The 14,803-nt window shown below is 47.0% G+C and overlaps 1 protein-coding gene across 8 annotated transcripts in view; it reads right to left on the bottom strand.

Annotated features, from left to right (window-relative positions):
• The window catches only part of UBR5 (ubiquitin protein ligase E3 component n-recognin 5), a 1,605,594-nt gene that overhangs the window by 815,916 nt on the left and 774,875 nt on the right, over positions 1-14,803 (bottom strand). For all 8 annotated transcript variants that reach the window (XM_069220579.1, XM_069220580.1, XM_069220578.1 and 5 more), the window contains one exon: positions 3,942-4,033. In XM_069220579.1, the coding sequence (XP_069076680.1) occupies positions 3,942-4,033 (92 nt within the window). The remainder of the gene's footprint in view (positions 1-3,941; positions 4,034-14,803) is intronic.

Consider the following 14,803-nt stretch of genomic DNA (forward strand, 5'->3'; position numbering starts at 1 on the left):
CCGGAGCGACAGGAACACGTCCGAACCCGATGGCGGAAAGAAAACAATCGAAGATGGAGTCGACGCCCATGCGCAATGAGCACAGAAGGAGGAGTCACTCGGTCCCGTGACTCGAAAACACTTCTTCGAAGAAAAACAACTTGTAACACTCCGACCCAACACCAGATGGCGAGCTCATGCATACCATGTGTATCTACAGCGACAGATGCCATCGAACATGATATTCTCCGTGTTAGAATTGGTGTGTTTTGTCTGAACCCAAGGTTTTTCCAAACCCACATTAATCATCTTTGTATTTTTAGTGAGGTGACATACACTGCAAGATCCACATTTAGTGTGTCCAACCACAGGTAAGAGATTGCCTTGTGTTCGTGGAATGTTAGTTTTCTGTGTTGGTCGGGTATGTATTTACCACACCAGCAGCTCAGGGCCGGTCAGGTGCAGAGGTCGAAGAGGTGCCCAAAACACAAAGGCGCCTATGTAGAACAGGGGTGCTACGGTTCCAGTCTGCCAGCAGTTAAGTACTTGTGTCCTCGGGGGGGCACACCATGGGCATTTTGCAGAGCACTGGGGGGGACACAAGTAGGCACACAAAGCACACCCTCAGCGGCACAGGGGTGGCCGGGTGCAGTGTGCAAAGCAGGCGTCGGGTTTCAGGTAGGAAACAATGGAGGGACCCAGGGGTCACTCTAGCGGTGCAGGCAGGCACAGTGGGGGCTTCTCGGGACAGCCACCACCTGGGCTAGGCAGAGGGTCGCCTGGGGGTCACTCCTTCGTTGAAGTTCGGTTCCTTCGGGTCCTGGGGGCTGCAGGTGCCGTGTTGGTTCCAGGCGTCGGGTCCCTTGTTACAGGCAGTCGCGTCAGGAGGAGCCTCTGGATTCTCTCTGCAGGTGTCGCTGTGAGGGCTCAAGGAGGTAGTCTCAGGTTACTCACGGGCTCGCAGTCGCCGGGGAGTCCTCCCTGAGGTGCTTGTTCTCTAGATCTCGAGCCCGGGGTGTCGGGTGCAGTGTGTGAAGTTTCAGGCTTACGGCGGGAAACGTGCAGTCTTTGAAAGTTGCTTCTTTGTTGCAAAGAGGTAGCTGGTTTTGAACAGGGCCGCTGTTCACTGGAGTTTCTTGCTCCTTTAGTCCAAGGCAGTTCTCTGAGGCTTCAGAGGTCGCTGGTCCCTGTCAGATGCGTTGCTGGAGCAGGTTTTCGGAGTTGGAGACAGGCCGGTAGGGCTGGGGCCAAAGGAGTGGTCGTCTTCCTCCTTCTCAGCAGGCTTGTAGGTCAGCAGTCCTTCTGGTTTCTTCAGGTTGCATGAATCTGATTTCCTGTGTTCTGGGGTGCCCCTAAATACTAAATTTAGGGGTGTGTTTAGGTCTGGGGGGCAGTAGCAAATGGCTACTGTCCTTGAGGGTGGCTACTCCCTCCTTGTGCCTCCTCCCTGAGGGGAGGGGGGGGCACATCCCTATTCATATTGGGGGAATCCTCCAAACTCAAGATGGAGGATTTCTAAAGGCAGGGAGTCACCTTAGCTCAGGACACCTTAGGGGCTATCCTGACTGGTGGGTGACCCCTCCCTGTTTTTCTCATTATCTCCCCTGGACTCGCTGCCAAAAGTGGGGGCTGTGTCCAGGGGGCGGGCATCTCCACTAGCTGGAGTGCCCTGGGGCATTGTAACACGAAGCTTGAGCCTTTGAGGCTCACTGCTAGGTGTTACAGTTCCTGCAGGGGGGAGGTGTTAACCATCTCCACCCAGTGCAGGCTTTGTTTCTGGCCTCAGAGAGCACAAAGGCTGCCACCCCAGGGGGTCAGAAACTCGTGTCTCAGCAGCAGGCTGGCACAGACCAGTCAGTCCTGCACTGAGGATTGGGTAAAATACAGGGGGCATCTCTAAGATGCCCTCTGTGTGCATGTTTTAATAAATCCAACACTGGCAATAGTGGGTTTATTATTCTGAGAAGTTTTATACTAAACTTCCCAGTGTTCAGTGTAGCCATTACGGAACTGTGGAGTTCGTTTTGACAAACTCCCAGACCATTTATTTAATATTGCCACACTGTACTTACAATGTCTAAGAATAGACAGACACTATAGGGGCATAGTGCTCAAGCAGCTATACCCTCACCTTTGGTATAGTGCACCCTGCCTTAGGGCTGTAAGGCCTGCCAGAGGGGTGACTTACCTATGCCACAGGCAGTATTTTGTGGGCATGGCATCCTGAGGGGTATGCCATGTCGACTTTGCCTTTTTCTCCCCACCAACACACACAATCTGCAATGGAAGTGGGCATGTGTTAGGTGAGAAGTCCCTTAGGTTGGCACAACACATGCTGCAGCCCTTAGGGACCTTCCCTGGTCACAGGGCCCTTGGTACCACTGGTACCTTTTACAAGTGGCTTATCTGTGTGTCAGGGGTGTGCCAATTGTGATAACAATGGTACATTTTTAGTGAAAGAACACTGGAGTTGGGGCCTGGTTACCAGGGTCCCGGCACACTCTCATTCAAGTCCGCATCAATGTCAGGCAAAAAGTGGGTGGGTGGGGGGTGGGGGGGGGGTGGGGGGTGTGACACTGCAACAAGGAGCCATTTTCCTACACGTAGGTCCTTCTTGCCTGGTATCCGCCCTTGGGCTCCTCCGGGCCTGGTCTTGTTTCTGCATTTCTCCAACCACGAGGACCCTATGTTAGACTATATTAAGACTGGGTATCTTACTTCTCTGCACCTGGCCGCTGTGGATCTTCTAGGTACTTACCTTTTGGGGTACCACTTTCCCCAGCCCTTGGCTAACTACTCCATGCAATTTTCTTCCCTGTGACAGTTATGCATTTCTGTGGCTGTCTTGAAGAAAATATGTAAGGTCACTACTTTTCATACTTTCAGCAGAGAAGCTGATGATCCTACCTATAAAGAGATTAGGTAAGGTAAAGGCTCTTGCCAGAAAATTCAGTCAGAGAAGTCGATTGCTTATGATCATAGGTTTTACACAAGCAGTTTGGATGTGAGTCTGAACAGCATAGGTTTGAAAACTGAACGTTTTGGTGGGTACTTCACCAAAGTAAAGACCAGAGGGAGCACATCTTGGTGATACCAACCCAGTGTCTGCAGAGTTGTGAAGTAAATGAAACAAAAATCCCCAAGCACATGTGGCTCCCTAAGTTCACTTCCTGCAAATCCAAAAAGTCAGGACTCTGTGCAGCAATACCTGCCACGAACATCAGCAGAATACTTGAAAGGTTTTCTGGATCCACCTTGGACCCTTGGAAGGGTTCATGTAAGGAATCTGTGGGCGCTGGTATACATTTAAATAACTGGGTTAAAGAAGCAAGTGGAGAATCCTACAATATTTACTCACAGAATACAAGCCAATTAAGGTTTCAATCAGAACTGAGATACAGAAAAAGGAAAGGAAGTGACGAGGATGCATTCAGAAGTGAAGGCAACCAGTGTTGCTGCATGCATGTGTGGTTACAGCTGGGTCACAGCTAATTTAAATAGTTTTAAGATGGATTCTTAGCTCTGCAAAATAAGTGGCAGAATACCCATTTACTACAATAGCACAGAACAAGGATGTAGACATACACGTATTTTCCGAACAAGAAACAGCAAGATAAACTCTCTCCAATATGATCAATGGCTATGTAATCACCCAAACTCTAGGCAGTCTTCTCTTACACAAAGGTTTGTCATATTCTAAAATTTGTGATGTTGAGGGTATTTTTAACAAAGCCCCTGGACCTTCCATTTAAACTGAAAATATGTAGCACATAACACTTTTATGTGAGAAGTTTGTTAGACTGATGGTAACAGCTGAAAACAGTTGAGCTCAAAACTTTATAATTAAGATAAGTGATTTCAGTGTATTACATACTACCTCCTTTATTAAAAAAAAAGAAAATCAATATGAAATCAAGAATTCAGCACATATAAAGTCATGGCAAAATAAAAACATTACTTACTTGCAGTCATGGCCCTTGTGACACACCCTGGCACACTCTGTACAGCAACACAATGATTCCAGTAAACCACATGTTCGGCACTCAAATATATCCTACAGAGGTAATCAGTTCAAAGATGTTAGTGTTCGTAATTGTTAAATATTAAAACATGATCAATACATCTGGAGATGTGCTAAGAAGACAAGACTAGGTTGATTTTAAAGCTTAATTAGCACAAAGATCACTGGAGTTGAGGGTCATTCCACCTTACCACTGGAATCTTGGCCAAGCAACACAGTAATATGCAGTGTCTTTTGTGCATAAATTCATCCAATGAGTGAATCTGCTATTAGTAACTCTTATGTGCAATGAGTGAGTTTCAAAATATATGCATACCTACTCCTCCAGATCTTAATCGGCATCTACGATTAACTACTATCCAAGCTAGCCACTGTCCTCTCCATAGAACAGTGGCTGCAGGACTACTGGACTCCAGGGATGAACTTGTGCCTACATACCTGAGGTTGCACAAAATGTCCCCTATCACATATCAAAGCCAAAGGCTCCCTACCCAACACATGGGAGGTACAAAACACTTAGGCCCTCATTAAGAGTCTCGCATGCGGCGGTCTGGCCTCCACATTATGACTGTGGCGAACGCGCCATGGTCGGACCGCCGGCACTGGCACTTTTTCGCTGACATCTTAATCCACCAGAGCAGAGATGCAAGCAGCGCTGCCCTAGGGATTACGAGTCCCCTTTTCGCTGGCGGAGACGCATCCCCCAAGGCCCCAAGGGGGCCGCTGCACTGCCCATCCACTTGGACAGCCCTGTCGTGCTTTTCACTGTCTGCTTAGCAGACAGTGAAAAGTGTAACAGGTGCTGTTGCACCTGACACACTGCAACATTGCCGCCGGATCGATTACGAGCCGGTGTCAATGTTGTGGGCTGGTTCCCGCTGGCCAAGCGTGAAACTCGTTATAGGGGCCGTAGGAGGGCTGCCACATAGGCTACCAACCACATCCTGCCCTCAGGACATTTCATGAGCATAAGTAGGGCACCCGGGCTAAGATCCTGAATAGACTGGAAGGAGGACTGAAGGACTGCCGTGCTACATCACTGGGCACTGCAGCTCCCTGCTAGCAAAGGAGAGGGACTGTGCCTGCTGTGTCCTGCTAAAGGAGAAGTCGTCTCCAGAGCCCAAACAAAACCAAGCAACTCCAAGGGGCAGATGACTGACTTCCTGGTCACAGCAATGGAACACAACTGCTGAAAAAGCTGCTGGGACAAGTTGGTAGCCCAGGGACAAGGATCCGATGCACGAAGTTGCATCAGAGTTCACTGAACCCCGGGAGTGTTGTCTGAGTGCAACTGAAACTTCCAGAGGACACATTATTAACCCAGGAAGGATTGGCTTGTGACCGCAATACTGGGCAACCAGACTTGGCTAGCACTAAGACGACTTGTAAGGATGTCAACCTTGTGACCAGGTCCTCATGACTCTGTGGCGTGAGAAGTATTTACAGCAAGACCTCCGCCTACCCCATCACATTCACAGCATCACTGAGCATACTAAGCATCCTTCATCCCTTGCATCAGGATCACTTCTATAGGAAACCCCTGTAAAGGATATGCGTGTCTGGAACTGACATGAGACTGCTTCACCTGCTGAGGTAACTGTTTGAGGAACGTGCTGGTTTACCTGGCTAGCTGCCTACTGGAATTGGTCACCTAAAGTGACTGCAAGCAAACACATTACAACTAGCACAAAGCTTTTAGCGAAAAACTTCCTTAGTGCAAAATGCATTAATTTTGCCAATGCCTGGTTGTGGTTAGTGAAATGCTTTGATTTACTATACTTTGTGAATTCTACATCTCCAGAACTCGCCAGTGGATATTTTTTTGCTGTGGGATCTAAAAATAAATAAAAATACAGTCTATTTTCATAAACTGGTGCTAGATTTCTTTAGTGTCTTGTTAATTTCTTTCAATTGTTCTGGTGTTTAAATTCTCAAACTTGTTCCTTTGAATAAGCCTTGCTGCTCAGAGCTATCCAGGGTGAAGCTAAAGGTATGACACATGAAGTCTAGTTAATAAAGGGGTTGTAAAGTGTTCACAATGTGAGGTTGCACAACCACACCATATAATACACACAATCTTGTCATAACCACCCTATCATGGTGTACTTGGAAAAAAGCTTCTTCCAAGGTAAGTGCCTGTATCTCACTAACCAGGCAAAGGGAAGTGATGGCTACCATAAAAGCCACTTTCCAGGAAAAGAGCTGCAATGGACAAGAGTGGAGCAGTTCAAAAAGTGGGCCCTGTAGTCGAGTGAGAACAATGTTAAGTCTCCTCACAGGATCCGGTGGCCCCCATGGGAGGGGGGGGTGGAAGATCATCCTTTTGATCCCTTTCTTGAAGGCCTAGATACAGGCAGCCTGAAAAACTAAGTGTGCTGTTTGTTTTGGAGTAAGCAGCAACAGTAGTCAGAGGAAAGCTAACGGAAGTACAGCGAGGCATAACTTCTGAAAATGAAAATGCAGAAGGCAATAAACAAGGTCTTCGCTCTTGATTTCAGATGATTAATGTTTTCTGGCAGACAGTACAAACCATTTCCACTTGGACACATTCCATAGTCTGGTAGTTGGCCTGCAGGCCTTTTTTAAAAGAATGGTCATGTATTCTGTGGGCAGATTAAGGTACCCAAATTCTAGGATGTAAGAAGCCACACCTCAACAATTGAACTATTTGGGTTAGGGTGTCTGAGAATATCTTGATTTTAGAGCAGAAGATTCAGCCTGCCTGGTAGTTTCTTGTGAGACACTAGAGGGAGGTCTAGAAGTGAGGTCAACCAGAGTTGTCTGGCCCAGGTTGGGGCAACTAGAATGATGTATGTTTGCCAGAGCTTCGGAAACACAAATGAAAGAAGTGGTAGAAGAAGAAAAGCATTCACAAATATCCCTGACTAGTTCATCTATAGTGCACAGCCTAAGGATCATGGGTGTGGAAACCTGGAGATAAGGTTTGAGTATTATGCGTTTTAGGGGGTGGCGAATAGGTCTATGTCGGGGAACCACCCCCAATGGCAGACATACTGGAGTAGGACTTGTTTATCCATCCTGCTGAACAGGTCTGAAAAATTGTTGTCCTCACCAGGTATATACTGTATGAGGAGATGGGCACTGCACTTGGCTAGGGCTGACAAACAAAGGGAGTGTGTGCCACCCTGTTTCTGAAAGTTAAACAGACAAAAATTACTTGTTTTGAATGAGCGGGGAAGAAGGCCCTGACAGCGATCACCACCAACTCCAGATTAATGATGTGGAGATCCTGTTGATCAGGTGTTCACACACGTTGTAAGGTACGGTCTTGTAAGTGTCACTGCTTAGTAGGTGCAGTCCCTTTTTTCCCTGCCTGATTACTGTTGCCTCTATATAACCTCTCCTACAATGTCCCCTGGTGGGGGTTGCTGTAGTCTGGGGAAGGTTGTTGAACCCTCAGGGTGGTAAATTTGGTCCTGCCACGATAAGGTGTGTGGAGAAGGGAACTACAAGAGTATCTGGTGTCTGGCCATGGCTGTCTGCGTCCTTTTTAGAAAAAATTATCCAACATCTCATCAACTTGGCTTCCAAAAAAAGTGTTCACCATCCGGTGTCTGGGTGTCGTTAGCTTCTTTTCCTCCATTTAGGTGGTTTGGGAAAAAACAGTTTTACTCCTGCATTCCTGGTTCGGGGGGGGGGGTAGATGTTCCATGTTACTTACGTCAGTGGTTTTATAGTACTCCTAGCGCTCCTCTACACATTTTACTTACCGCGGTGGGGGGTACCTTATTCGATTTATTTATTTTTTTGTATATGGTTTGTGCTCCCCCTAGGGTCACTATTGTTTTGTGCAATTTGCACTGTTTTCTAACATTTTCTATGCCTATTTTAGATCATTAGTGTATATATTTAGTGTATTACTTACCTCCTAAGTATTACCTGTCTAGTATTTTGTGGTGATTTGTCCAAAAATAAAATACCTTTATTTTTGTACAATTGAGTGTTTTCTTTCATATGTGTTAGTGCTGTGTGACTACTGTGGTATTGCATGAGCTTTGCATGTCTCCGAAATAAGCCTTGGCTGCTCATCCACAGCTACCCCTAGAGAGCTTGGCTTCTAGACACTGCCTACACTTCACTAAGAGGGGGCACTTGGACCTGGTATAAGGTGTAAGTACCTTTTGGGGGGCTAGGGGTGTCCACAGGTAAGCACCAAACTCACAGCCTCAGCGGCAAAGGGTCGGTCGGTTCCAGGATGCAAATACTACGTTGGGCGCCCAATGCTTTTCAATTAGGAACTCTGGGTTCACAAAGACGCTGGAGGTTAGGTCTACGGGTCAACTGAAGAAGACCAATGGCTGGACAGGTAAGTTGAGGCTCTTCTGGACATCAATGGACCGCTGGCTGGGTTCCCCAAGGCCAAGGGGCTGTGGGTGCAGGAGTATCTTGAGGCGTCCGGTATCTTCACAGGATTCTGTCACAATCAGGCTGAAGGCATCATCGTGGTGGCCAGGAGGGATCAATCCGGGGTGGACTCGAGGTCGGAATCGCCAGGGAACTCTCTCTGGTCAGATTGGCCACCTGGACTATGGCCATGGGTGTCCGGTCCAGAGTGGGCAGGACTTGCGGATCCAGAGGGCTCTGGAGTCATTGTTGAAGGTTTCTGTGAATAGGGCAGCTGTCCTTGGTTGTTCTTGGTCCTTAGGTAGGAAGTCAGTCCTCTTGTAGCAGGAGTCTTGAAGCTGCAGACAGGCCGGTAGTGCTGATGGCCAAGTCAGTTGTATTCAGTCCTCCTTTAGATCACCAGGAATCTGAAGGTGCCCCTAAATACAAATACTAGACTTAAGGGCATTACAGGGGTCAGAGGGAAGTAGCCAAAGGTTGCTGATCCTGAGGGTAGGTACACCCTTCCTGTGCCCACTCTTTGTTGGGTTTAATCCATCAATTCTTTTGCGGACCATGCCACCCCAGTCTGGACCCAGCCATCTACAAATTAGTCTTGACCCTGTTCCCCATGGCCAACAGCTAGGAGGTGCAAAATCAGGACTGCTGGGCCACTTACAAAAAGGGTCTCAGTGATGTTGACGTCCCTCGATGGATGCTCGGTCCTGATGCAGTAGGAATCCGGAATGGACTCTCATGGCTGGTGCTTAGTGCAGGGTGTCAGCTACCCCGGGAGTTGGTGCTGCAAGGCTTCAGTTGGTCCTGGTGTCTTCACACTTCGTAGGGAGACAGATTGTGTCTTCTAGAGCACGAGAACTTTCGCCTGGTCATCTGCAGAGTCACTTGGGCCAGGGTGCTCCAAGGTGGTGGACCAGACTTCTGCTTGTTGGTGCCTGCAGTCTGAATACAAGTAGCTTTCCTACACCAAGGGAGACTGGCGGCAATTTTTTAGGTGCTGGCAGGGTATCCGAGGCTTTGGTAGTTCTCCAGCTTCCAGGACGAGTTACTCTGTCCAGCATACAGGATACGTCCCTCTGTGGCAGTTGTCAAGTGAGTTCTGAGCAGGTAGGGTTTTGTGCCAAAAGTCCACAGCTGTTCTTGCCAGGAAGAGACTCTTCTTTATCCTCCTTCTCCTGATTAATCGAAGCTGGGTTCTTTGGGTCAGATTTGCCACCTAAATACTCAATTTAGGGGCATGCCAGGTGATTGCCAGGTAGCAGCCAATGGGTTGCTTACCTTTAGGGTGTCTACACCCTCTATATGACCACTTCTGGTGGAAAATGGGCAAAACCTTGACCCTACATTGCTAATTCCGTCCAATATAAGATAACGAAATCTGAGAAGTGCTGGCTACATAAGTTAGTCTTAATAATTTTCCAGCCTCCCTTGCCACCAAGAAGTGGGGTCAGGAGACGGGGTAGTCATCTCTGCCATCTGAAGAGACACCTGTGTTAACAACTCCATCAAGGGCAGGCTTTGTTCCTGGTCTCCAGAAGCGTAGGCTCTTACCTCAGGATGTTGAAAGGCATTTATGGTGGGTGAACTGGACAAGACCACTCAGTAAACACACTAGTAGTTGGTAGGTTTTTAGGGGGCACCTCTAGGGTGCCCTCTAAGTGCATGTATTAGTAAATCTAACATTGACATCAGTGTGGCTTCACCAATAAGAGATGTTTGATACCAAGCATCCCTATCTTCAATGGAGCCATCATGTAGCTGGGGAACTCTTAGTGACCAGTGTTCAGCACATACATTTAAAATTACTTCCCAGGCCACTGACTATGTCTGAGAATTGACAGACATAGCAGGGGCATGTGTGCTCGTGCAGATATGCCCACAAATGTTATATAATGCACACTGTCTTAGGGCTGTAAGGCCTGTTAAAGGGGTGACTTACATATATTCCATGCAGTGTTAGGCAACATGGCATACAGGCTGTGCGCCATGTTGTGTTTTTCCTTTTGCTGGCACCAAGACACGCAGACTGCAATGGCAGCCTATCATGTGCTTGATGAGGGGTCCCTTAGGGTGGCACAATTCGTGCTGCAGCCCTTAGGGACCCTCTTTAGTACCCCAGGACTTGGGTACCAGGGGTATCATTTACTAGGGAATTACAGATGGTGGTCAGCAGGAATCCAGTGCACTTTCAAAATTACATCAGATACCAGGCAAAAAGTGGGGCATAAGCATGCCAAAAGGGGTGCTTTCCTATACGGGGATTCGGTCCCAGATTTCTTCAACAAATTCCTTGCTGAAAATGCAACAGGCGAAATGGAAAGAACAACTTACCAAACTACTCACTGTGCCATGCAAAGTATCCCAGGACTGACCACTACCAGATCTGCAACCTGTACCTCTCCCCGAGCATAAGAACTCCATGTGCAAGGCCTGCCCCTAGTTCTAGTTCAAGCACACTGTAGGAAGTTGGCTCTGTGTGTTGCTATTTCTTACTTTGAAATAGTACATACAGAGTCCAAGGGTTCCCCTTAGAGGTAAGATAGTGGCAAAAAGAGATAATTCTAATGCTCGATTTTGTGGTAGTGTGGTCGAGCAGTAAGCTTATCAGAGGGTAGTGTTAAGCATTTGTTGTACACACGCAGACAATAAATGAGGAACACACACTCAAATACAATTCCAGGCCAATAGGTTTTTATATAGAAAAATACAGGGAGTGCAGAATTATTAGGCAAGTTGTATTTTTGAGGATTAATTTTATTATTGAACAACAACCATGTTCTCAATGAACCCAAAAAACTCATTAATATCAAAGCTGAATATTTTTGGAAGTAGTTTTTAGTTTGTTTTTAGTTTTAGCTTTGTTAGGGGGATATCTGTGTGTGCAGGTGACTATTACTGTGCATAATTATTAGGCAACTTAACAAAAAACAAATATATACCCATTTCAATTATTTATTATTACCAGTGAAACCAATATAACATCTCAACATTCACAAATATACATTTCTTACATTCAAAAACAAAACAAAAATAAATCAGTGACCAATATAGCCACCTTTCTTTGCAAGGACACTCAAAAGCCTGCCATCCATGGATTCTGTCAGTGTTTTGATCTGTTCACCATCAACATTGCGTGCAGCAGCAACCACAGCCTCCCAGACACTGTTCAGAGAGGTGTACTGTTTTCCCTCCTTGTAAATCTCACATTTGATGATGGACCACAGGTTCTCAATGGGGTTCAGATCAGGTGAACAAGGAGGCCATGTCATTAGATTTCCTTCTTTTATACCCTTTCTTGCCAGCCACGCTGTGGAGTACTTGGACGCGTGTGATGGAGCATTGCCCTGCATGAAAATCATGTTTTTCTTGAAGGATGCAGGCTTCTTCCTGTACCACTGCTTGAAGAAGGTGTCTTCCAGGAACTGGCAGTAGGACTGGGAGTTGAGCTTGACTCCATCCTCAACCCGAAAAGGCCCCACAAGCTCATCTTTGATGATACCAGCCCAAACCAGTACTCCACCTCCACCTTGCTGGCGTCTGAGTCGGACTGGAGCTCTCTGCCCTTTACCAATCCAGCCACGGGCCCATCCATCTGGCCCATCAAGACTCACTCTCATTTCATCAGTCCATAAAACCTTAGAAAAATCAGTCTTGAGATATTTCTTGGCCCAGTCTTGACGTTTCAGCTTGTGTGTCTTGTTCAGTGGTGGTCGTCTTTCAGCCTTTCTTACCTTGGCCATGTCTCTGAGTATTGCACACCTTGTGCTTTTGGGCACTCCAGTGATGTTGCAGCTCTGAAATATGGCCAAACTGGTGGCAAGTGGCATCGTGGCAGCTGCACGCTTGACTTTTCTCAGTTCATGGGCAGTTATTTTGCGCCTTGGTTTTTCCACACGCTTCTTGCGACCCTGTTGACTATTTTGAATGAAACGCTTGATTGTTCGATGATCACGCTTCAGAAGCTTTGCAATTTTAAGAGTGCTGCATCCCTCTGCAAGATATCTCACTATTTTTGACTTTTCTGAGCCTGTCAAGTCCTTCTTTTGACCCATGTTGCCAAAGGAAAGGAAGTTGCCTAATAATTATGCACACCTGATATAGGGTGTTGATGTCATTAGACCACACCCCTTCTCATTACAGAGATGCACATCACCTAATATGCTTAATTGGTAGTAGGCGTTCGAGCCTATACAGCTTGTAGTAAGACAACATGCATAAAGAGGATGATGCGGTCAAAATACTCATTTGCCTAATAATTCTGCACTCCCTGTATATTTTCTTAGTTTATTTTAAGAACCACAGGTTCAATATTTACAAAAAATACTTTAAATGAAAGGTATTTCACTTAGGAACTTTGAATTAGCAAAATAGCATATACAGTTTTCACACAAATGGCAATAAGCTATTTTAAAACTAGACAGTGCAATTTTCAACAGTTCCTGGGGGAGGTAGGTGTTTGTTAGTTTTGCAGGTAAGTAAACCACCTACAGGGTTCAAAGTTGGGTCCAAGGTAGCCCACCGTTGGGGGTTCAAGGCAACCCCAAAGTTACCACACCAGCATCTCAGGGCCGGTGAGGTGCAGAGGTCACAGTGGTGCCCAAAACACATAGGCTTCAATGGAGAAGGGGGTGCCCCGGTTCCAGTCTGCCAGTAGGTAAGTACCCGCGTCTTCGGAGGGCAGACCAGGGTGGTTTTTGTAGGGCGCGGGGGAGGCGGGGGGGGGGGGGGGGGGACACAAGTCAGCACAAAAAGTGGACACTTCAGGAAGGACTCCCTGGCGACTGCGAGAATGTGAGTAGCCAGAGTTGCCCCCCCACTGAGCCCCTACAGCACGCCTGCAGAGGGAATCCTGAGGCTCCCCCTGACCGCAACTGCCTGCTTCTAAGATCCGACGCCTGGTAAAGACTCTGCACCCGCAGCCCCCAGGACCTGAAAGATCCGACCTCCAGTGCAGAAGCGACCCCCAGGTGGCCCTCTCGCTTGCCCAGGTTGTGGCTACCCCGAGGAGCCCCCCCCCCCCCTTGCCTGCATCGCTGAAGAGACCCCTTGGTCTTCCATTGAAACCTATTGAAAACCCGACGCGGGTTTGCACACTGCACCTGGCCACCCCCGTGCTGCTGAGGGTGTACTTTCTGTGTGGACATGTGTCCCCCCTGCTGCCCTACAAAACCCCCCTGGTCTGCCCTCCGAAGACGCGGGTACTTACCTGCTGGCAGACTGGAACCGGGGCACCCCCTTCTCCATTGAAGCCTATGCGTTTTGGGCACCACTTTGACCTCTGCACCTGACCGGCCCTGAGCTGCGGTGTGGTAACTTTGGGGTTGCTTTGAGCCCCCAACGGTGGGCTACTTAGGTGGTTTACTTACCTGCAAAAACTAACAAACTCTTACTCCCCCCAGGAACTGTTGAAAATTGCACTAAGTGTCTAGTTTTAAAATAGCTATATGTGATTTATGTGAAAACTGTGTATGCTATTTTGCTAATTCAAAGTTCCTAAAGTACCTACCTGCAATACCTTTCATTTGAAGAATTACATGTAAATCTTGAACCTGTGGTTCTTAAAATAAAAGATTTTTTTTCTATACAAATCCTACTGGCCTGGAATTGTCTCTTAGTGTGTGTTGCTCATTTATTGCCTGTGTGTGTACAACAAATGCTTAACACTACTCCTTTGATAAGCCTACTGCTCGACCACACTACCACAAAATAGAGCATTAGAATTATTTCTTTTTGCCACTATCTTACCTCTAAGGGGAACCCTTGGACTCTGTGTATACTATTCCTTACTTTGAAATAGTGCATACAGAGCCAACTTCCTACACCTACTGAATGGAAACAAACCCATATCACAAAAAAAGGACACTTTCTAGATCAAAGTCTAGCTTTCTGTCAAATTAGGTGTCATTCTGCTCAGCTGCTTTGGCTGTAGCTATATCTAATTTTCCTATGGAAAATTGTATGAGGAATATCCCTTATCTCCAGCGATGACTGTAATGACGCTAGCAATGCGCGTCCACAATCCACATATACTTCCAACTTCACAAAGACGACAGACACAGAGAGAGAAAGAGTGTGTGTGTGTATAGATATATGGAAAATGTCACTTACCCAGTGTACATCTGTTTGTGGCATGTTCCGCTGCAGATTCACATGCTGTGCACTGTTCCTGCCATCTAGTGTTGGGCTCGGAGTGTTACAAGTTGTTTTTCTTCAAAGAAGGTTTTTCGAGTCACGGGACCGAGTGACTCCTCCCTTCTGGCTCCATTGCGCATGGGCGTCGACTCCATCTTAGATTGTTTTCTCCGCAAAGGGTGAGGTAGGAGTTGGTAAAGTGAGGATACTAGAGATGCCCATGCAATGGAGTAGAAATGTATGTACATAGTGTGTATTAAAAGAATATTTATTTACATATTTACAATTTTCATGCAACTAAAAAGGGCT

Source organism: Pleurodeles waltl, chromosome 2_2 (genome assembly GCF_031143425.1).
Source record: "Pleurodeles waltl isolate 20211129_DDA chromosome 2_2, aPleWal1.hap1.20221129, whole genome shotgun sequence".
Taxonomy (NCBI): domain Eukaryota; kingdom Metazoa; phylum Chordata; class Amphibia; order Caudata; family Salamandridae; genus Pleurodeles; species Pleurodeles waltl.